This window comes from Raphanus sativus, chromosome 7 (genome assembly GCF_000801105.2).
Source record: "Raphanus sativus cultivar WK10039 chromosome 7, ASM80110v3, whole genome shotgun sequence".
NCBI classification, from domain to species: Eukaryota; Viridiplantae; Streptophyta; class Magnoliopsida; order Brassicales; family Brassicaceae; genus Raphanus; species Raphanus sativus.
The window spans coordinates 18040457-18063161 of record NC_079517.1 but is presented as its reverse complement, the minus strand read 5'-3'; the positions used below and the strand labels follow the sequence as shown (position 1 = coordinate 18063161).

At 35.4% G+C, this 22705-nt stretch overlaps 4 protein-coding genes and 1 long non-coding RNA gene across 7 annotated transcripts; 3 read left to right on the top strand and 2 right to left on the bottom strand.

The window, feature by feature from the left end:
- The first annotated feature begins 254 nt into the window (after nt 1-254).
- Nucleotides 255-18868, top strand: LOC108830052 (uncharacterized). 2 transcript variants are annotated; one of them, XM_018603661.2, is made up of 6 exons: nt 486-605; nt 788-1221; nt 1479-1609; nt 1688-1756; nt 1848-1997; nt 2121-2448. In XM_018603661.2, the coding sequence occupies exons 2-6, from the start codon at nt 1113-1115 to the stop codon at nt 2229-2231; spliced, it is 570 nt and encodes a 189-aa protein (XP_018459163.1). In that variant the 5' UTR covers nt 486-605; nt 788-1112; the 3' UTR covers nt 2232-2448. The 2 variants fall into 2 exon arrangements, 1 of the variants encoding a protein (XP_018459163.1); XR_008936832.1 differs by lacking the exons at nt 788-1221; nt 1479-1609; nt 1688-1756; nt 1848-1997; nt 2121-2448 and adding an exon at nt 18312-18868 and having other exon boundaries at nt 255-605.
- Nucleotides 3485-3955, top strand: LOC130497816 (RING-H2 finger protein ATL18-like). The gene has a single exon (XM_056991045.1). The coding sequence runs from the start codon at nt 3485-3487 to the stop codon at nt 3953-3955; it is 471 nt and encodes a 156-aa protein (XP_056847025.1).
- Nucleotides 4727-8034, top strand: LOC108814393 (RNA pseudouridine synthase 5). The gene is made up of 14 exons (XM_018586955.2): nt 4727-4885; nt 4970-5030; nt 5109-5136; nt 5214-5260; nt 5347-5437; nt 5607-5745; nt 5895-5979; nt 6421-6505; nt 6619-6694; nt 6781-6848; nt 6974-7043; nt 7357-7441; nt 7576-7672; nt 7741-8034. Exons 1-14 carry the CDS (start codon nt 4801-4803, stop codon nt 7834-7836), a joined length of 1113 nt encoding a protein of 370 aa, XP_018442457.2. The 5' UTR covers nt 4727-4800; the 3' UTR covers nt 7837-8034.
- On the bottom strand, nt 15061-16925 carry LOC130497817 (uncharacterized). Of its 2 annotated transcripts, none has more exons than XR_008936834.1 (3): nt 16600-16925; nt 16240-16512; nt 15061-16061 (listed from the first exon to the last, which is right to left on the bottom strand). It is a non-coding gene; the product is annotated as an uncharacterized LOC130497817 (long non-coding RNA). The 2 variants fall into 2 exon arrangements; XR_008936833.1 differs by having other exon boundaries at nt 15062-16061; nt 16240-16518.
- A 2947-nt stretch (nt 18869-21815) lies between the features above and the next one.
- Nucleotides 21816-22705, bottom strand: LOC130498062 (uncharacterized). The gene is made up of 3 exons (XM_056991404.1): nt 22190-22705; nt 21936-22135; nt 21816-21831 (listed from the first exon to the last, which is right to left on the bottom strand). Exons 1-3 carry the CDS (start codon nt 22703-22705, stop codon nt 21816-21818), a joined length of 732 nt encoding a protein of 243 aa, XP_056847384.1.

Sequence of the window (22705 nt, the reverse complement as noted above, 5' to 3'; positions counted from 1 at the left end):
GAAAGACACCAGATCTCGCGGACGAAAGAGAACGGTCCAAAACTCGCTCGCGTGACATGGAAACAGAGAATGCTTTTATTGGTCGATTTAATTGTCCTACGTGGATAGCTTCTTTGATGCTCTTATTCAGCTTTTAATTATTGTTTGATATTAATAATGTATTTGTGTTTTTTGTATGGTTATTGGGGCATATTTCCCTACAAATTTTAGTTAATATATTAATTGTGAAACTATTATGGGCATGAAAAATGTTTTAAAAATTATAGTTTAATCATGATGGGCATATGTAGTCTTTTTTATAGAAGACTAACAATTTATTATCATCATGATTGTAACATAGTGTATTTCAATAGGGAAATTGGCATCCATTTACACACATAACTTAATTTGCATGTATGGAATTTTTACTATTCACTTTCAATAATGGCAAGACTACCCCTATAATTCCTATACGAACCTACTTCAATTATCTTATTTGATATTTTTATTTTTATTTTTTTGTCCATTGACATCGTTCTCTCTTCTTTCTAAGAAATTTATTGTCTTCCTAAAATTCAAGTTTTCATCTTCAGAAAAACCCGTTCAATATATCTCAAACGATTTTTGTAAGTTCATAGTTTGTATTTAGTTTGTTTTTAGGGAGGAAAAAATACTCTTTTTTTCTTTCATCCGATCTTGTTTAAAGTTTCATATTCTTGATATTTTCTCCCAGTGTATTTTGTGGATCTTAATCAGTGTTTGTATCTAAAAGTTAAAATATATTTCTTTTTTTTTTGACTAAAAACAGCTACAAACCCAAGATGCCATCAAACAAAACAACGGTTCTGCCAGTTACGTTAGTGTGGCGGTGGCATCCCTACACAATCACGCCATCCCGCTCCATGGATTCATACCATCTGCGGTGAACAAAAGTCCACATCTGCCGCTCCTTCACCTTTCACCTCTGTTTACATCGAGTTTGAGACCGTCGCGAGATTCACACGGCGTCGTCATGTTCGGAATCAATCATCGCCGTAGTTTACGTTTGCTTTCTTGTTCCTCACTTAATAAACTGCGAGGTTGGTTTCTAACATGTGATTCTTTTTGCCTTTTTTGTCCAAGCAAAGGTCGTGATGGAACTAGCTCGAGGTGGATCTGGAAACGTTCCAAAACGTTTTGGCTTGGATATGTCTAAAGATTTCATCCCCATGTCTGTTTTCTCTGAGTCTTCTTCTTCACAAGGTAATGATAAAATTTTCCGGTCCCCTCTTTTTGATTCTGTACCCCATGCATGCTTGTGCTCTGTTGGTTCTTCTATGGCATATGAATCTTTTGGGGGATAAGTACACTGATTAGAGATTTCAATTCGTTAGATAATATGGCGCATTCTCATCATATCTTTGTTTTTTGTATCACATTTGTTTTTGTGAAGGTTTTACCAATGGTATGATAACTAGCTATGTTGATACTCTTCAACAATAATGTTCTTTGAGGTGTAGGGACAATGTCAGTAGAAGGGAAGATTAAAGACAAATTCCACATGAATACCCGTACCGAAAACATGGAGAGCTATGGAAAGCTTTGCCGTGAAAGGGCAAGCAAGTATATGTGCAAAAATAAACAGATCCAGGTTCTTCTTGTTAAAGATGGTTAAATAAACAAAACATGTTTGCATACTTTGCTATGATCATGTTTATGTTTTGACCAGGTCATTGATAATGCCACTGGAATGCATATGTGGCCAACACCGGGAACTATTACCCCCACATGCTTTCTTGTATCTATATCTTTACCACTCTCATAAAACACATTACCTACTTTTTGATTTTCTACACCTGTGAGAAAACAACTCTATTGCTTTGTATCAGGAAAAGAAGAAGAAGGTGACAAACAAGACATGGGAAATGAAGAGAACAAGAAGGGACCGGAGAGAGATGGAGGAAATCATGTTTAATCTATTTGAAGGACAGTCGAACTGGACTCTCAGGCAACTCATTCAGGAAACTGACCAACCAGAGGTAAAAGCCAAAAGGAAATTTACAGACTGTTATATAGTTGCTTGATTGAGAGATTTCAAAAGAGGAAAATATGGGAAGATGAATACACAAATGAGATATTTTTTTGCTAATGTGATTGTGCAGCAATTCTTGAAAGACTTGGTTAGAGATCTTTGTATTTACAACAACAAAGGAAGCAACCAAGGAACTTATGAGCTGAAGCCTGAGTTCAAGAAAGCCGCCATACACGAATAGGAACTCTTTATCTCCCTCTCTTCGGCTTTTTTTAAAGCTTATATTCAATTCTACCTCTACTGATTAGTATGATATTATTCATTTTGGATCCAAGTAGTAAAGTCTGCATAGATTTGTTTTTGAGATTCTTCCAAAAAAATCTCATGTTAATCAGAATTGTACATTTTTTTTATTTGTCTAGACGTTCCGATGTGTGATTTTAATTAATATCTAACCCTCTCTCAGTGTCTTTTAGCCAAAAGGGTTTATTTCAGGTTGTAGATAATCAACTTGATAAGTTTCATATCCAGTAAAGACGAATGAATTATTTATTACTAGTGTAACTACTGTATCATGATTACTATAACAAGAAAGAAAGATTCACTCAGTAAGCTTTTATTAGCTAGTGTTTTAGAAAGTCATTAGTTTTTAACTTTGAATATTCTTAACATGGAAAATCCAGGTCCCAGCTCATACAAAAAAGATTTAAAAAGTAAAAGTTGTGGGCTTTACTTGTCCTTTAAGAAACTTTTCATCAACAAAGTAAAAAGGTTATGTGAAGAATTGATTTCAAGTACTATCGAGTTTACCAAAACATTTGATAGCAAAATGCTTGGAGTCAATAGAGCTACTTGGGAGATCTTTAGTTGATTTGGTCGGCTGTATTATATTGGTGAACTACTGTTTTGGTGGAAGGACTCCTGGCTTTTTAATAAGATGGATACTATAAGATACATGCCTTGAGGCTTTGACTATGTAATGTGATGAATCCGAGGTTTAATCTATGTCCCATTTTATTTGTATTTTAACGCCGTCATGTGACTCTTACTATTAGTTATTATCAGGTACACGATGAACATGCTTCCATGCTTAAGGTAGAAGAATGTTCTTTTTTTTGAATTATACAGAGGTATCCTGGCCCCACCGAAGTGGTCCAAACTAGTCATGTGTTGCCACATGTCGGTCCTCTGTCCCTGGCGATGCCGAAATGTTAATTCCCCAGTGGCCGGGATTCGAACCCAGGTGGCGTAGAAGAATGTTCATCTTGTACGTTGACTATAACCTCTTCTTAAGCTTTCTTGAAGTTGGGAGAATCGCTGACTTGATTAAATAAATAAAACAACGTACAAATGAAATATAATAACAAAGAGAGGGGTGGTCTGGTCGGCGCCGTCCCAACTCTACCAAGTTCAAGGTTCGATGATCATTTTTTGGAGATGTTATAAATGGAGGGGAAGGAATGAGATAGAGAAGCAAGAAAAGCTAAAGAAAAAATGATCTCTTTGATGTTTCCACGGTCACCTTTGTGCACAGTATTTATAGCATTCTACACTTGTGTGTGCATTCCCTTAGAGAGGTTGAAGAAGCAGTGTAGATTTGCTCAACCGCAAAACAATGACGGTAATTACCAACTAACCGGTTTCATGTTTGGGGACAAGCAAAAGAAGAAGGAAGAGGAAGAGGAAGAGGAGAAGATATGCTGCTCAATATGCCTTGTGGATTATGAAGCTGAAGATGCAGTGACACATCTCCCAAGATGCAATCATCTCTTCCATATCAATTGCATTGAACCTTGGCTTCTCAGTGGCCATCTCACTTGCCCTCTCTGCAGATCTTTTGTATTCTCTTCTCATCCTCCTCCTACACGCATCAATGTCAATACTTCCCCCTTCTCTTTCACTTTCTATCTCTCTTTCTTTTTTTGCTTGTTGTTTCTTCATCACCTGCTTGGATGTTTGTTGTAGCCTTTCACTCTTGTTTATAACACCCATTCTTTTATATATATACTGCATTGTTTTCAGGACCGGCTCAACATCCACGTAGGCCCTTGGACAAAAACAAAAACTTTGGACCCTATTAGTATTAATCTTTAATATTTTAGTTATTATCAAACTTATTTTTAAAACAAAAGTAAAAATTCATATGTTTTTCTTTGTTTTTGTTACAATGTTACATATTATTATATTTTGTAACACTATTTATTTAATTCTAATATACATATATTGATAAAAACAAAAAAATTTAAAAGTTGGAGTGGGCCCTAGGACGGTCGCACTGACCGCCCGGTATACTAAGCCGGCACTGATTGTTTTGTATTCATTACCATTCACTGTTGCACATAATGCGTCGATTCCTACATATCAAAAGACTCTGATTATGAATTACTAAACAGTAGGACTAAACAAAAAAAAAGAGACCGAAATCCAAATGAGTATCCGAACTGCATCGGATTCCAAGAGGATCCGAACCAGACCCAACCTAAACATGTAAATTATCTGAACAGATCAATTATCCCTAAATCAGAATATTTGAAATACATAAACCTAATCTGAATGAATACCCAAAAGTATCCCTATTAGTAAACAGAGACAAAAGCAGCATTGGTTAGTTACCACAGAGCTCTATTTCCCTCCAATTACGCTGTTACGTTGCGTGTGAACGAACCAAACATGTCTGGCTCTGTGTCTAAAGCCCAATTATATAATTCTTAATGGGCCGTAACAGGCTTTATTAAATACATCACAGATTAGAACCAAAACATTCGTTACAAGAAAGAACAGAAAAGTCCGACTCGGCGGTTCCGACCAAGATGTCGCCGCAGCAAATTGGCTTGCCATGGCCCGAGCTCAACGATGGTTTGACATACAAAGATGTCGTCTCTTCTTCTGACTCAGGTCATCCTCCAACTACTGGGATTCGTAAAGTTTTGTTTTTTTTGGTATGTGTTAACTCTGTTGTTTTGTGGAGTTTGTGTACAGAGTTAACTACAGTGTCAGATTTCTACTACACCAAGTACAAGAGCTCAGCTCCATTGCTTGGGTTCCACTCTTCTTCCCCTCCTCTACTCATATTCTACCTACGTTTCATTCTTTATTAATATATTTTTTCTTCTTTCAGGTGGATTCAACGAATCCAAAACGGACAGGTTGCTCACTCTTTTCATGTAGTTTCTCGCTTGATTCTTTAGAATACTGTAATTTAATTTCTCACTTCTTTTGGCAGATACAAGTTGATGAGGAAGTTGTAAAAGATCCCAACACACTCCTTAGGTTGGGAACTCCTTGTTTTTGTTGTTCCCTTTATAATAACTCTTTGCTTTTAGTAAAGGTTGTTGTCTTTTGTTTCCATCTGTCAGGAGTGGTTCCAAGTTAGTTTACCATAGGCTTCCTTGGAAGGAACCTGACACGCCACACTTGCTTGATATTCTGTATCAAGACCATGATTTGGTAACTTCTGAACACAACTTTAAAACAGTTTTTGTTTAAAGTTGTTTTCTTTGCTTTCTTGCTGCTAAGATGACCGATTCGACTTCTTGTCCTGTTTGTGGTTTGCGTATTGTAAAAATATCATTTTGTTCTTTTAACTTGGAGTGATGTGGGCTTCTTAATAATGCAGATCGCTTTAAACAAACCGTCCGGACTCCAAGTATTGCCAGGAGGACTTTTCCAGCAAAGAACTGTGTTGACGCAACTGCAATGGTGTTTTGGTGAATCACACCCTGTCCCTGTACATCGACTTGGGAGAGGCACATCAGGTTATCCTATTAGACTTTTTTTTTTTTTTAGCTCTTCACTGGAAATCATCTTTACCATGATCTTATCTCTCTCTACTGGGGGATTTGTTAAAGATATATTGTTTTCAACTTTTAATTTATTTGTTTCAATGGATGAACTCTTTTCTCAGGTATACTTCTCTGTGCTAAGACAAAGCTTGCAAAAACTAAACTTTCAGCTTATTTTGCTGAGGGGACATCTCTTGTTGGGTCTGGGTGAGTTCATACATGATTTCTGGCTTTACATTTTTTGTTTTACTCAGCTCATTCTTGAAAAGATCTTTGGTGTTTATATCATTTAGTTATTCAAAAAAAAAAAAAAAACTGTTTCCAGAACTGTTGCATAGTTGACCAATGCTACTATATGTAATTTACATAACGTGTATAATAGTCTAGTCATTTCTGATAGGGTGTCAACTAGTAGCTAACATAATGGGGGTGTAATCCACATTACCTGAGAAATCATCTATCATTATAGTTCATGCCCTACTAAAAGATGATTTTGAAAAGAGTACAAAACAGTGGATCTTAGTTTCCTTCCTCAGTTGCCACCTTGTCTATGCTGGCCAGAAGAGCCAACATGTTAAGAGTTTTTTTTCTTTGCTTTTTGTGTGCACTTCCATTACGTTGTGCTAAGATTTAAGTATATTCTTTCAGCAACATGGGTCAAGAGTGTGGAACCGTAAGGAAAATATCAAAGATATATCGAGCACTAGCGAGTGGTATAATAGAAGAAGACGAGGCAAGGCCACTTTATTACTTTGCCATGATCATTTATTTCGAATGCTTAAAATATACAACTTAGATTAGCCTCTCTTGACGACGGTATCTTTGTTATCTTTTAACATTTTGAAGATAGTTATCAAACAGCATATCGGGGTGGCTCGATACCCTGGCGTAGCGAAAGGATTATACGTTGCTTCTTCAGAAGGTTAATTCTAATATCTTAACACCATTAGCTATGTGCAACAGAATAAAAATCCAAAGTGAATCTAAAATGATTATGCTCTTTGTCAGGCAAACCTTCTTTGAGCAAAGTAATCGTTTTGGAAAGGGACAGGCAGAGAGATTGCACGCTGGTTAAGGTTTTCCTTCTGTTTCATTTTATATTTCCAATAATCACGTGTCACACAAGGATAAAAGGGAATGAGATCATTAAAGACCAAAAGCAAGTTCTTAAAAAATGACCTTGTTACTGATGCAAAAACAGGTGGAGATACAGTCTGGAAGACCACATCAAATCCGGATTCATCTTGCATTCATTGGACATCCCTTAGTAGGTAAAAACTTCTGTTTCCTTAAGACTTGTTTTGCAACTTTAGTTACTAGGCAATCCTGGAATAATCTAAGCAGCTGGTTGGCGGAGTAAAAACGTCAGTAGAATAGAACATTGAAAATAAAAAGATAGAAAAAGGAACTCAAGTCCCAAGCGATACTTCAAGTGGACTATAGCTGATTTCATTCTAGGAAGGTTTTGCTAGACATGAGCTTTCTTCTGGCAGTAGTCTATGAAAGAAGTGATGATGTTTACAGGACCGCAGTGCAAGTCAGCAAACATGAAATCTTAAGCTTACATGTTTGACCAAAATGCAGGGGACCCACTTTATGTTGCGGGAGGAAAACCAAAGGGTGTTGATCCAGATCTTGTAGATGATACTACTCCTTTTGCTCAAGATGGGTACAAATTCGCATTTTCCAATACATTTTCTAACTAATGTAGTATGTGTGGAGTGTGAATTGGTTGGTGTATAATAGACTAGTGTTTGTTGTACCATGTGTGATAAATTATATCGAAGCACACTTTCCATGCAGGGGTTACCGAAGACCCAACCAAGCTGTTCCTGGGGATTGCGGATATCATCTTCATGCACATGAAGTTGAGATACCAAACCTGTTGGACACGCATAAGGTAACAACGCCCACTCGTGCTACAGGTTGTCAAAATCTGAACGTATCAACTGATAAGCATGTCTACAGGTTGTTAAAGTAGTAGCGCCATTACCACCAATCCTCCAAACAAGTTACTTGGCAGAAGAAGAAGAAAAAGGCCTTTCCTCATGCAAGTCAAGTTGAATTAGTCTCTTTCACCAGACAACATTTATATGTGATTCTTCTAGTGTTATCTTCTTTGGAAAACATACATAGAGCTAAGTTTATCTCTCCTTTCCATGTTATTATCAGCAACATTACAAATACAAACATCAGCTATGGATTGTGTGGAGGCACCTAACTTAAGTTGAAGCAAAAAAAAAAAGCCTATATTCACTGACATTTCTAAATTAAGATGAACAGAAAAGGACAAAAAATGATATGATACAGGATGACGAACAAGGAACATGCCTTGTGACAAAAAAAACAGACACATGTTTTTAGCTCATCTGCTTTGATTGAAACATCAATTTCATCATACCCATCCATTGGCCTAGAAGAAGTCCTAGTCCTAATAAAAACTAAATCAGCAGGGCCTGGTCCCAATATACCTTTTGTTCACTAATCTTCCCTAATTCTTGTGATGAATCTTCCCAAGGTGCTCTTGGCTCGGTCATCACCAGACTTTCTCTCTGCAAATGGACCAAAAATTACAATGAGCAAGGGTGATGTAAGACTGGAATCACTCCAACTTTAGATTATTTGATGATCAGTAGATTCCAAGCTTAACTCGCGGAAGGTGGGATGTTGGTAGAGATGGTGGTGAAGTTTTGATTGACTTTTTCAATCTTTGGGTTTGATCGACTTTCTCAATCAGTGAAGTCCAGGGGATGCTGAATCTCTCAACAGCCTAAGAACTACGAATCAATAGCAACAGATGACTCTCTCAAATGAAACTAATGATAAGAACAAACTCAAAGACACACTTTGAAAAAGAAACTGAATTTCTTATTGAATAAACTTGTAGATTGAAAGGTAATTTTTACAAATGACGAAATGAGCTTTATATAGAACTCCTTACATGATTCTCTAACAGTCTAAAAATATAAAAATAAGCAAGAAATCACAGAATTCAATAAACTAGCCGTTAGAGGCAAAATGAGCAAATCGGGTGGGATTAGGCTGAGTGCAAGGGATTCTTCGGTTGGTTTGATTCTGGAAAGCTTTGGCAAGTAGTAATGAAGTCTTGGAGTGTATCTGGTCGTGCAATAAGTCTCCTTGCCTCCAAAGATTAAGTAAAAGAGCTGTTGGGGATTTATTGGCAAAGACTCCAAATAAGGCAAGTAAAAGCAAGAGTAGATCCGCCTAATCCACTGGGTGCTGGAGCATGGAATGAAGATTATAGCAGCTTCTGGATGGTAAATAATCTCTCCTGGTCGCCAAATCTTGGTTTGACAAAGATTGAACCGGTGAAACTCCAAATCAGGGAGGTGCAGAACTGGTTTGACCGGTTTTGGAGATTGGATCATAACTTCAGATTTCCGTGGAATTTTCTCTTCATTCTTGGCTTGCTTGAAAGCTAAGAGATTCTTCTTGAAGTTCATGATTTGGTTTGGGTCAGAACGCTTCGTCGTTGGGCTTGAAACATCTTTTAAACTCGGACACTCGCAGATGGATGGACTGGAGAACCTCCGGTTTGTAAAATTCATATCTTCCTGGTCTGAGTAGCTTTGGGGATGCTTCCAATTGGTCTTGTCTCATTGTTGAGTGTAGAACGCATGAAAATTAATCTCGTGTCTAAATTCCTCCTGGTTGGTGAGATACATCGTCTTGACTGAACACATATCCTGGTTGATCCGCTTTGGAAAGACTTCTTCTTCTTTTGGAAAGGCTTCTTGTTTAGGAATGACTTCTTCTTCATCTGGAAGGGCTTCCTGTTTAGGACGGACTTCTTCTTCATCTGGAAAGGCTTCCTGAGCTTCTGATTCAGCTACTGATTTGATGACCACATCAAAGGGAGCTTAAGACTGTGAAGTAACTCTTGTGTTACAAACTAAACCATGGATTTAGGACAAGAAAAGGAGTGAAAGGGAAGTGCAAAGTATCTTTATACTTTTTTACATAATGAGATAGGACAAGAAAAAGACACTTGCCTCATCATAATGATTATTGGACCCCTCAAAAGATATTGGAGTAGTTAGAGGAGGCTCCAGATCAGAGGGTCAGGCTTCTCAAATATGAATGTTGCATAAAGCCCTGCGCAAATATAAAAATAAGTGACTAGATTGAGTTTTTTTTTCTTTTCAAAATGGAGATTAGATAAGATAGGATTGGCTTAAAACTAAGAAAGGTTACCAACCTAACAAATCAAATGCTCGTGGAAGAAGTTTTCCACTAGGAAGGATCAACAAAGTTAGGACCAGCATTCATCAGCAAGCTTGCAAATTGGGCTCTATACAGTAAGAGACTTGAACAGCATCAGCAATGTTAAGCAAAAAAAAAGAAGTAGATATACCAAAGTACTTGATATGAGATTAAGAATCTGTACGCTGCATAACATCCAAACCTGTTATCATCGTAGAAATCTGTTAAACTTTGAATATCCACATATTCAAGGACAGGCCTCCCTTGCTAACCTGAGTAACAATTACAATCCCCAAAGGTCAAACAAGTGCATAATGTTAATGACATATCATCCAACTAAAATGTTACGTTTTTTGCTGAACAAAATAGGTGCAGGAGAGAGAACCCACTTGATTAAGTGGTGTTCAGGAGCGTTGTTGTCACCAGAAAATATCAGCTCGTACAGCGGAAATCTGAGTTAGATAAATACCAAAATTGTAGAACAAGGGACTGAAGATGTCATTGTTGGTCAAATGCCAAATCATATCTCTGTCGCTATAGAAGAGAAAGCTGTAAATCCTGCTTCAGTGGATGCTGTGATTAGAAACAGCCATGAAATTAAGGAATTTAGTAATGGAAGTTTGAAAACTGAACAGGCAATAATATCAACATCTGACACTGAGGTAAGCGTTGCCAAGTATATTTGTTTGTTTTTACATTATATTTGAATCTTGGAACTAAATAGTCTTCTTGGTGTCCATGCTAGAAAATTGTTTGCGCTCAGCAAGTTGTCCAGATTTTGTTATAAGTTAGTTTGAGTTTAGAATAAAATATTTCATTATTATGGCTGAATAACATTGATCATGGAGTAGTCAACCTCTAGAATCTTTCTAGCTGTTTTGTAGAGAATAGAGATGATGATAAGGTTAAGTTGAGATATGGTTTGCAATGTACTGTACACTTTTTCTGTGTTGAAGGATTGAATCATATGAATGTAAGTTTAATCAGATAAAGTCTCAAAATGGCCTCTACAGATTTTACCCTAAGAAATTTTTTTCTTTAATTTTTCATATTTTTTAGAATCTTTCTATAGATTTTGATCAATATTTTATCATATTTTACCCTAATGGCATAAATAACTATAGTTTTTCTTTTAGATTAACTACTCAAAGCCTACCCAATGTGTTAAGGTTATCTTTCAGATATAGTTTTTCTTTTAGATTACTAAAAGACTAATAGAGAATTTAACTATGTTTACATAATTACATCTAAAATATAAATTAACGATATTTCAAACAAAAATATATAATCTTTCAAAACATTTCATTCTATTTTTTTTAATATTATATCAAAATAAATGATAATTAAAACCTTGATGTTTAAGTTTACCATTTAAAATAAAAAAGTATGCGGAAGTAAGACAAAGGCACTTGAGATTCCATGAAGCTGTGCTAACCTTCAATGGAATCATCATAGGACTAGTATAGTCTCCAAAGCTAAACTCACTTTCTTCAGTTTCCTTGAGACACAAGTCACCTGGAGGCAAGAAGAAATCAGAAGACAAACCCTTCACATTAAAACCCACTTCTTTCAATCTCCCAACTCTCTTCCAAGAACAAGAACAAGGGTGATATTTTCTCTGGTTCTGGATTTTTAAGGAACTCCCTTTGTCTTACTTCCGCATTCTTACTATGATAAAAATGGATTTGTCTTACCATATCTAACTTGAGATTTTTTTGATTATTGAAAACTTACTTATGTTGCAATGATTTGTGTCACTATCCGCGTTATTCATTATTATTTATTTCAAAGAAAAACACATTTAGTCTTTTCTTTTCTTGTGCTCATGACAATTTTTAAAACAATTGCATCGTAATAACACCCATGTTTTAGTAATAGTCTGTTGGAAGAGATGAAATTATCTAATTTTCGTTCTAATGACATGTTATTATTTAGTCAATGTATTCGTTATTGTTTTTTTAGTTATATTTTTTTATTGGATTATTTTTTGTTTTCAGATCTCAATATATAATAATGTCATTTTTCTAATTATTATTATCATCATTTAACAATTATATTATTACTTATTTATTATTTAGTTGTCACAATTTGTAACATATATTCGTCATATTTAATTCACAAGATTGATTGGTAATAAGTAAGTATTTTTTAAATACTCGAACTTCATTGTTTAAACGACTGAGTCAAACAGGGGATAATACACTAGGTCACAATTTATGTTTAATTTTTAGAATAGTAGCACGAGTGTAAAAAGGAGAAACAGCACCAAAGGAACAGGAAAAAAGAGATTATTTTGATAGACTATTTCTGTATCAAATAGAACAGACAGAAAAACTGTTGGTTTTTCTTACTTTAGCATTCCTATCCGACTTCGTATGTAACGCACGTTTAATAATTTTCTTTTGTCGTGAGAGAACGTCTATTGCAGTAACTGCCATCAAATATAGGATATGTTATTTGGTCGTCCATATCGTATAACTTAATCCAAAGTTAGTATATCATTTATATATGGCATTGTTGATTTTTATATCACAGCAACATATTACATACTGCGACATGCAATCAGTCGTAGGTAGCTATTTGTTTTGTTATCATATAATTAATCGTGTAATCAAATCGAATGTTGCAAATTTGATGATGCAATCAGGTCTCATGTGGCAAGACGCATGTTATTATTCGTTTGATATCACACGACTGATCAGTAGCAATTCGCAAAACCAAGGACAACAAAACGAAAATTTTGTTAGGTGTTGATTACATGTACAAGTCTCTATAATATGCAAACGAACATAACCTATATAAATAAAACTAGGTGTCACCGATTTTTTTTTAAAAGAGGACTGGTCATTTTCCAAAAACAATTGAAAAATACAAGAGATTGAATGATAAATTGACAAGACTGAAGATGAGAAATATATTTTCACATGCCAAAAGCCACTGAGTCTGACCAACTTGGACTCCCCCACATTAACCAACTTCCTCGATCTTGCGTGTGACATCCCTTCTCAATTCTCAATTCTCATTATCAGACCCTAGCCTCTCTTTTTCTAATTATACAGAACTGTTTCCATATTGATGTACGAATCCTATTTGATTTATATGTTCTTGTCTAATTAAAGTGACAATGCATGAAACATGCAATCTCGTGATGTATTAACAAAGATAGGCATCCAGGATCAACGAAGAGTTGCCTAATGATCAAAATTGTCGGATCAATCACTTAGTATTGGTTAAAGGAGTAATAAAATTTTAAGAGGTTCTTTTTTCTTGTCGAATTAGGTTCGTATTATCAGAGTTGGCTATAGGAATACATGTTTTGTGTATGGTTTTCAGATTATAAAGTTTTAGTAAATTTATATTAAAATGGTTTTAGTCCTCCAAAGATCAGGGTCAACCTGCATATTATCAATGGTTGTTGATGGTTTTTGATATGTTTTGGTTTCTCTCTGAGTTTTAAGTCTTGGGCTAAATTGTTTTCAGTTGTTTTCTATTGTAGAGAAAGAACATATGTGGCTTACAGTATTATCGGTTAGTAATTTAGTTTAGTATGTCTTTTATAGGGCGTCAGATTTCGTTCAGATCCATACCCTCGTGTCATAATAACAGGTAAAATTTTCAGTTTTCTTTTGTACCAATTAACTGAATATTTTCTATTGCACTAGCATATGTGATATCGCAATTGAAATTAACCTCCCAAATACTATTTTACTCCTATTTATTTATAAAAAAAAAACCATTTTCCGTTGGCCTATAATACATAACAATAAAGACAAGAATTTTTTTTTTGTAAGTCCTCAACAAGAAAAATGAGAAATAGAATTGTCACTTTGTTTGTCATTACTGGAAGAAATAAGTTGAGGATGAGAAATAAGAAATAAGAAATAAGTTGAGGATGAGAAGATCTAAAAGAAAAACAAAACAGAATGGAAATAGAGGGAAGAGTCGTCATCTCAGAAATGGATCCACGTTGGTAACATGTCCTTTAATAAGGATGCATCTGAAATTTTTAATTATTATTAATGTGGGTGATCCAATCCCAGTCAACATCTGGATTGTAAGGAGCAGAATACAGTAAGAGCACGAAAAATCAGACCCACCCACCAAGGTTAATGGCCAAAATTCAGACAGGGATAACCAGTATGTACTATGACTTTGTTTCAAATGAGAGTCGAACTCATGGATATTTAACCAAGTTGCCTTGGTCTAATGGTAAAGAGGCTCCTGTTGGAATTTCCGCCCTGAATTCGAATAGTATTGACCACTAAACGCTTTAAGGGGCAAAAAAACTCAAATTTCTATGGATCTCGTGAGATTAGTTTTTAAAATTAGAAAATTTTTAAAATCTCCATGGTTAACAAAAAAAAAACTCATGCAGATTAGTTTTATACTCGTTTTTCTAGATGAGAATAAGTTCAAATCAAATAATCAGTGGGGTATAATGAATGGTACTAAACTTAATACTCGGACTATATTACAGTAAAAACTGTATAAATTAATACTTTATAAATTAATAAATACAACTAATTAATAAATTTCATCGATTTTAAGTTCATCAAAATATAACTAAAACGATAAGATAATAATAAGACAGTGTTTTTAAAAACACTCATTGTATACTCTAATACTGTCAAAGATAATGAGAATTGAGAATTGAAAAATATAACTTATTCGTCATTGGGCTTTGATAGTACGTGAAATGCGGTGAGGTATTATTTTACATTGACGAGGGTGTTCTTACATTTTTCATTCCAATTGAAGTGTTTTGAATTATATATGGCTTTAAAGAAGGCGAAAAATTTGTTAGATAGATGTGAAATGAACCTATTTAAAGACCGTCATTTTTCATGTTAATTTATGTACTTCTTTCATGTTTTATAGTGAAGGGATCAGATGGATTTCCCTAATTGGCTTTGAGTTAGTTTCGATACCGCTATGTGTGATTACATATCCCATGAATTTTTCGGAGTTCACTCAAAATGAGCACTTGGAAGGATTGAATTTCATGATGTATTTTTCAGAATTGAAAATGTTTGGTGCAAGAGGGTTTATATGATCTACTACTTCCAATAATTTTTATGATCATAGTGGTAGAAAGAAGAGCATTTACGAAGAACTCTCCGACGCCATTAAATATCATACAGGGACGCACGTGTTTAAAAACATGAAAGAACCACATGGTAGATCAGAGAAAAACGACATAAAGCCAGTTTGACAAACCCTCAGCCAAGGCTCCTCCGAGAAAACCAAGCACTGACTTGTAAACCAGAAGCCTACATAGAGGAACGTGGAGACCTAACACAAAAGTAGAGGTAATGGGGAGGGGTGAGATCATTCTCTGGTTTCGGAAGTAGCGAGGGAGGGGCTGTAGAACGGCGTAAGAGGAGAGTCCATGGAAGGGCCAGACAACATATCTGCCGGGTTATTGTGCAATAGAGTGGTCCTGGACAAGGAAAACAAAAAGCTTCTCCATGTTGAACCATACAATAGAAAGAGGGAATCAAACTAATTAATGTAAGACAGAGCATAACTGTGTAAATCTGAACATAACTGTGTCAAGGTAGGGCGTATCTCCAGAAACTTTACCGCTTAGAGTATCTAAGGCACATCACAGTCATGTCTAGTTCATAGCAAGTTGTTCAAAATTATCATTTGTTGGAGATCTCTGCAGCTCTGATATTAGTCAGCTTACTTATATCAGAGTCGAAAGCTACAAACTCAGCAGAGTCAGATGCTATGGAGACAGTTATCTGGACACAATACCTTGCTCGCATTTACAATTTCATAGGGTGACATATGAAGTCAATAAGGGTTAACTATCAAAGATGGAAGGATGAATAATATCGTGTTCTAAATACATTACCTCAAACTCCAACATTGCAGTTTGCACCATCTGTTGGCTGTATAAATGCCAACAACTACCCCTGTGCAATCAAATGGTTTGCAGAAGTTGTGTGAGAGATCGATATGATAACCCTTGGTTTATCTATGCTTTTCTTTTTCTCCTTCAAGACATTGTTTGCAAGCTTTGCGTCTCTCCGTGCTCGATCATATTCTACAAATCACAGCTTTGTTCCAATAAACCAGATGTTCTTTTCATGTTAGAGAAGAAACAAAAGTCTTTAATCTCAATGGTTTTAAAAGAAATGTTAGTAACATGAATGCACAAACAGTTCAGAGAGAACATCAATAAAATCTTTGCTATCGATTTTTTTATGGGAAATAGAAGAGTCTAGAAAATTTTACCTATACATACCTGTCCATGAGGAGCTTTCTCTGCTTCGTAAAATATTTTGATCACAGACTCATCTTCGAAGATTTTGTGTTTGAGGTAAGCACGGTAGCTGCTCATCTATCTTCTTTAAAGCTATCTGCTTCCTCCCTTTACTCTCCTTTTCTTCAACAAACTCCAACTCAGGTTGATGCTCTGGTTTTTGTTTCTTCTCTACCTCAGGCTCCTTCCTTGGAGGTATATCCATCTTATCCTCCTGATCCACCACTGCTTCACCTTCCTGAGTCCTGAAACTAACATCCAACAAAATTCCAAAAGGTTGTCTATGGATCTCCTACCAAATATTTACGAAATCAGGCTGCATAAAAAATAACCTATTGCTGAAGAATCTGTTCTTTAGTTCTTCGATATCTCGAGCCATTGGAAAGCATCCCCAAATGGATCTGAGACAGTGTGAGGACTCGACCTAAAAACTTGAGTGCCTACCAAACATGATTGTAACCATACGTTGCTTGGATCCATGTCAAGCTCCTTCTTATAAACGTTGACGACATCTTGGAGCATCCTAAGTGAGCATATCTGGGTAATCTGAGAATCGATGCTTTATTGTAACTAACGTTTGTAGATTCCAAATTTTAGCAAACAAAAAAAAAACAACGTTTGTAGATTGGAAGAGGAGGAGTAACGGGGAAGATGAACTGAAAAGGCAAGAAAGAAAGGGTTTAATAGTTTTGTGGACCCGCTATAAAAATATGGATCGACGAAAGACACCAGATCTCACGGACGAAAGAGAACGGCCCAAAACTCGCTCGCGTGACGTGGAAACAGAAAATGTTTTTATTGGCCGATTTAATTGTCCTACGTGGATAGCTTCTTTGATGCTCTTATTCAGCTTTTAATTATTGTTTGATATTGATAATGTATTTGTGTTTTTTGTATGGTTACTGGGGCAAATTTCCCTACAAATTTTAGTTAATACATTAATTGTGAAACTATTATGGGCCTGAAAATGTTTTTAAAATTATAGTTTAATCATGATGGGCATATGTAGTCTTTTTTATAGAAGATTAACAATTTATTATCATCAGGTTACAGAAACGACTGGCGTAGTACTACCGACTAGAACGGGACGATGGTGTTTCACGGATGGATCATGGAAAGCAGAGGATACTTTTTCAGGACACGGATGGTACAGTACTTTGGAGGGTTTTGAAGGTTTACTGGAAGCTAGGAATACGAGGGCTAGTCAATCTCCATTACATGCCGAAGTCGAAGCCCTTATTTGGGCGATGGAGTGCATGAGGAATTTACGGCAATATAACGTTACATTTGCAACGGATTGTTCTCAATTGGTGAAGATGGTTTCGGAACCAGAAGAATGGCCGGTTTTTGCGAGTTACTTAGAAGACATTAAGAGTCTGAAGAGAAGTTTCAACAGCTCAGAGATTATCCATATACCACGGACGCAAAACAAAAAGGCGGATAGCTTAGCACGCAGTGTGAGGCAACAAACGTCGTTTACTGTCCATATGGATACGGAGCACCCAGTTTGGTTTACAGAGTCCACATGAGTCTGTAAAATGGTTGACAAAAAAAAAAATCATCATGATTGTAACATAGTGTATTTCAATAGAGAAATTGGCATCCATTTACACACATAACTTAATTTGCATGAATGGAATATTTACTATTCACTTTCAATAATGGCAAGACTACCCATATAATTCCTATACGAACCTACCTCAATTATCTTATTTGATATTTTTATTTTTATTTTTCTTGTCTATTGACATCGTTCTCTCTTCTCTCTAAGAAATTTATTGTCTTCCTAAAATTCAAGTTTTCATCTTCAGAAAAACCCGTTCAATATGTCTCAAACGATTTTGTAAGTTCATAGTTTGTATTTAGTTTGTTTTAAGGGAGGAAAAAAAATAAAATGCTCTCTCTTTTTTTCTTTTTTTTTTTCATCCGATCTTGTTTAAAGTTTAATATTCTTGATATTTTCTCCCAGTGTGTTTTGTGGATCTTAATCAGTGTTTGTATCTAAAATTTAAAATATATTTCCTTTTTTTTTGACGAAAAACAGTTACAAACCCAAGACGCCATCAAGCAAAACAACGGTTCTGCCAGTTACGTTAGTGTGGCGGTGGCATCCCTACACAATCACGCCATCCCGCTCCATGGATTCAGACCATCTGCGGTGAACAAAAGTCCACATCTGCCGCTCCTTCACTTTTCACCTCTGTTTACATCGAGTTTGAGACCGTCGCGAGATTCACACGGCATCGTCATGTTCGGAATCAATCATCGCCGTCGTTCTCATCCTTGTCGTCTCCATCAAGTTTCAGATCCAACGAAGAGAAAGGTTGATCTCTCCAATGGTGACTTTATATGTTTTTGCACAACAGGTCCCTGGCGTTCTGGTTCTTTTCAATTTGACCCCAACGTTTTAGATTTATGGAAACATCCTCGCGATCAACCCTGAATCTTTCAATCGTGCTATTTAGCTCTTCATGTATTTGCACAATTGTGCCTCGTTTCTTGATGGCTTTCAAGTCGGCCACAACATTAGTTATCCAATATATCTTTTGTTTTGGGTTTGTATTGTTAACCAGCCATTAATTATTATATATTACCAGCTAACTATAACAATGTCGAGATAATTAATATAGATTACCGGCTAACTGTAAGAAAAAAGTCAAGTAAAATCTTAACCGGCTAAACAACCATTTTAAACATATGTATTATGATTTGTTAGCGAGCTAATTCTATGTTTAGCCGAACATGTAAATCTAATCATATGTTTTGTGATTTATTAGACATTTAATTTTTTGTTAATCCGAATTGATACATAATAACAACCATCAATTGATCAAATAGTTCGTAAATATATATTATATACCAGCTAAAATGTAAATTATCTGGATAAATAAGAATATAACAATACTAATTTAAAAACAATATGTATAAGCTATTTGTATAACTGGTAATCGTTTGCCTCCGGTTACAGCAGCCCAATTACTCTTTTATGAACCATTGCCGCTGCTAACTTCTTTTTTCTAAAACCATGCAAAATTGGCTTCCACCAGCATAGTATCTATAATCCCCTGGTGGTGTATTACCGCTGCGTTAGAGCTCTATCTTCTGTTGAAGCGTGAGGTTATAAGAAGCTTTGTTTTACCATAAACCTTGAAAATCTGATGGAGAGCAGCGGAAGAGATGGTGGGTTCCATTGCCGCCTTGAAACCACATCGAAAACGAACATATTCTTATGCATTTCATCCAAGAGAAAAATTGATTTTCGTACCTCTTATATGAATATACTGAGAAAGATGAAAACTTTAAGATCAACTTGAAAAATAGTTTGAAATTTACAAAAAAATTGGGATTTGGATTTTTCAAGAAAAAAAGAGGTGGAAAAGATTATGTGGTGATAAAAATAGAAAGAGAGAGACAAGAGAAAGAGAATAAGATAATGTTTTTAATTATTAGATTTATCATTTATGATTTCTTTACATAAATAAATTATCTCCACAATATTTTCTCGTAGAACAATTGATATGATTATTAATGTCTTCTTACATTTAAAAGTATTGTACCTTACAACTATTTTCCATCCTTGCAAATTTTATGATTATTGAGTAATTTTTATGCAAATGCTCATTTTAATATTTATGAATAGTAATGGCAAAATCTGTACTTAATCTAGTAATTAACTGATACTTTTAAATATGGTTTGAGAATAACTGTCAAACCGTCACGATAACATGACAGTATAACACTGTTATAAATAAGTATCAAAACAAAAATTACTATTTTATTTTGCTTCTCTGTTAATAACAAAGAGATCGAATGAGTCAAATTATTTTAGTTAGCGGATCCATTTAACTTTAATAAAATAAAAAAAACTTTGTAACAACTTGCAATATCTACCAATACCATTAGCATCGCAGATTTATCATCATCATCATCATCATCAAGCTATCACCAACACCACCAGCACCATTAATTATCATCACCACCACCACCACCACATTTATTAACCTCAACACTGCCATAACCACCATCGTGATCATTATAATTACTATCATCACAGTCACCATTATCATAGTTACCTTAGTCATCACCGTCTCCATCAAAATTCACATTTCCTTAATGTTACTTTTCTATAAATATACTAAAATATGTAATGTCTGGAAATTTACATCAAGTGACTCCAATTTAAAGAGAAATTTTTAGGTTTACTCCTAGAGTGAATCTTTAGTTCATCCGATCAATAAGATTTCGTTATTTCATATTCAGTATCTATAAAAAGAAAATAAAATATTGTCAAGTTATATTCTATTTTTAAACTAAAAATAGAAATAAATAAAAAATAATATTAATTGCAAACAGAAACACATTTTAAAAAAATATTTTTAATATCGTCAGCCAAACACTAAACTATAAACTTTTGGATAAATCCTAAACCCTTGGTAAATTCCAATCACTTGGATAAATTCTAAATCCTTAGGGTTCAGGATTTATCCACGGGTTTAGAGTTTACCCAAGGCTTTAGGGTTTAGTATTTAGGGTTTAGTATTTAGGATTTAGGGTTTAGTGTTTTGCTGACTGTGTTAAAAATATTTATTTTAAAAAAATCCAAAGATTTAGGATTTATCCAAAGGTTTAGGGTTTACCAATGATTTATGGTTTAGGGTTTAGTGTTTTGGTGACAGTATTTTAAATATAAAACTTCTTTTGCGACTACTATTATTTTCTATTTATTTTTTATTTTAAAAATATAATAAAACTTGACAATATTTTTTTTTTTTTTTTTTAAATAACGAATATGAAATAATGAAATCATATTGGTTGGGTGAACCCAAAAATTCACTTTAGGGGTGAACCCAAGTATTTCTCCAGTTTAAATGTTATAAACTGAGGCTCCAAATGGTGACGATCGTTTCCCGCCCTGCACCGCTATTAATAGTAACAAAAATATCTGCATATATTATATATCTATACGTTTTTATAACTGTTAGAACCACACTGCAGTTAAACCTTTTTTGTTCCCGCACCGCTCAAACCGTTTGAATTGTGTTTTTAAGGTGGTGATCCGGAAATAATTGTTGTGCATTGTCTATTCAGTAGTACTACTAATTATTTTTGTAATCTAGTGAATGCATTATCACGTGAATGCATGTGTGGGTATTTTCATTACATTAAGTGGCTCAAAATTGAATGTGTAACTTTAAAATTTGGAAGTTTAAACGTTCACTGAGTGGTTCTAGTTTAATTAGTTATTTTGGTGCTTTAATTTCTTTTTAGGTGCTTTAAATTTGTGTTCATGTAGTTCGAATTTAGCTAATTTTTTATTTTCCAAGTTCTAATCTAAATGCGTATTTAGATGCTTACATTTAAAATGTGTAGTCCAGTGGTTCGAGTTTAATTTCTAACAAGGTTTTATTTTTTTGGTCTTCGCAAATCTACATTATGTTTAGTCCACTAAGAGCATTTCTACTGGAGAATTTTTTTTTTTTGTTCAAACCACACTTTCATTAAAACTTAACAGAGTTTAACTCCATAAAGGGAAAATACATCATAGCTACTAAGAGCCAAATAAACTGAAACATTGATTAAACAGATGATAGATTGACGATACACCTCATTACAAAAGACCATAAGAAATCGAACTACGATCCCATAACCTTGTTGAATAAAAGCATACCGTGTAACTTCAGAAGTTACAAACACTGCAACATATGCAGAGAAGAGCATCAGCCATACTAGCGACGCTTGAACATCCACTTCACTCCATAAAGGAGGAAATATTGGGAAGACGAACAGCCTCACGAAGGAAGCTACAGGGTAATGAAAACCCTCTATACTCATATTCAACTGGAGAAGCCAAGTGAGTGTCCTTTCAAACTGCCACCAAGAAAGAAAACACAAACTCACGGCACCAAAAGCCAGATTAAATACCATAGAGGGACCGCATACTGCGGGAAATCGCACGAAGGCGACAGAAAAGCCACGAGCTGGCACAACATCAGAACCGAATGAACCAAAGGTCACTGGAACATTGCAATTCAAGACCATAATCCATATATTCGGAGACACCCAGACAACAATCATCTCATACCAATCTACATGAGAACAAACTGAGATTGAAGAGTAGAGACGAACCAAAGTGAATGGTGTGTCAACGTCCAGAAGAACAGAGAGACGGCATGAAGCATCGTGAGGATCTGGTGGTTCCGGCGGGAAGAGAGCTTCGAACGTCACCGGAAAAGGCGAACACGGCGGCAGATCAGGTGGTTCTGGTGGAGAGAGAGCTTCGGACGGTATTAGAGAAGACAACCACAGCGGCGGACAGAGGGCTTCAAACGACATCGGAAAAGGCAGACGGGGCGGCGGATCTGGAGGTGGACGGAATCGTAACGGAAGAGGTAGCGGATGGAGTGACGATGGAAGAGACATAATCACCACCATAGCCAT

What these genes read in the sequence shown, in the direction of transcription:
- LOC130497816 (XM_056991045.1), top strand. Translation starts at nt 3,485, where the DNA reads ATGATCTCTTTGATGTTTCCACGGTCACCTTTGTGCACAGTATTTATA.
- LOC108830052 (XM_018603661.2), top strand. Translation starts at nt 1,113, where the DNA reads ATGGAACTAGCTCGAGGTGGATCTGGAAACGTTCCAAAACGTTTTGGC. An exon ending in TGAGTCTTCTTCTTCACAAG is followed by an intron (nt 1,222 to 1,478) that starts GTAATGATAAAA and finishes TTTGAGGTGTAG; the next exon opens with GGACAATGTCAGTAGAAGGG. An exon ending in GCAAAAATAAACAGATCCAG is followed by an intron (nt 1,610 to 1,687) that starts GTTCTTCTTGTT and finishes TGTTTTGACCAG; the next exon opens with GTCATTGATAATGCCACTGG.
- LOC108814393 (XM_018586955.2), top strand. Translation starts at nt 4,801, where the DNA reads ATGTCGCCGCAGCAAATTGGCTTGCCATGGCCCGAGCTCAACGATGGT. An exon ending in CGTCTCTTCTTCTGACTCAG is followed by an intron (nt 4,886 to 4,969) that starts GTCATCCTCCAA and finishes GTTTGTGTACAG; the next exon opens with AGTTAACTACAGTGTCAGAT. An exon ending in ACATCTCTTGTTGGGTCTGG is followed by an intron (nt 5,980 to 6,420) that starts GTGAGTTCATAC and finishes ATATTCTTTCAG; the next exon opens with CAACATGGGTCAAGAGTGTG.
- LOC130498062 (XM_056991404.1), bottom strand. Translation starts at nt 22,705, where the DNA reads ATGGCTATGGTGGTGATTATGTCTCTTCCATCGTCACTCCATCCGCTA. An exon ending in CAGTATGCGGTCCCTCTATG is followed by an intron (nt 22,136 to 22,189) that starts GTATTTAATCTG and finishes TCTTGGTGGCAG; the next exon opens with TTTGAAAGGACACTCACTTG.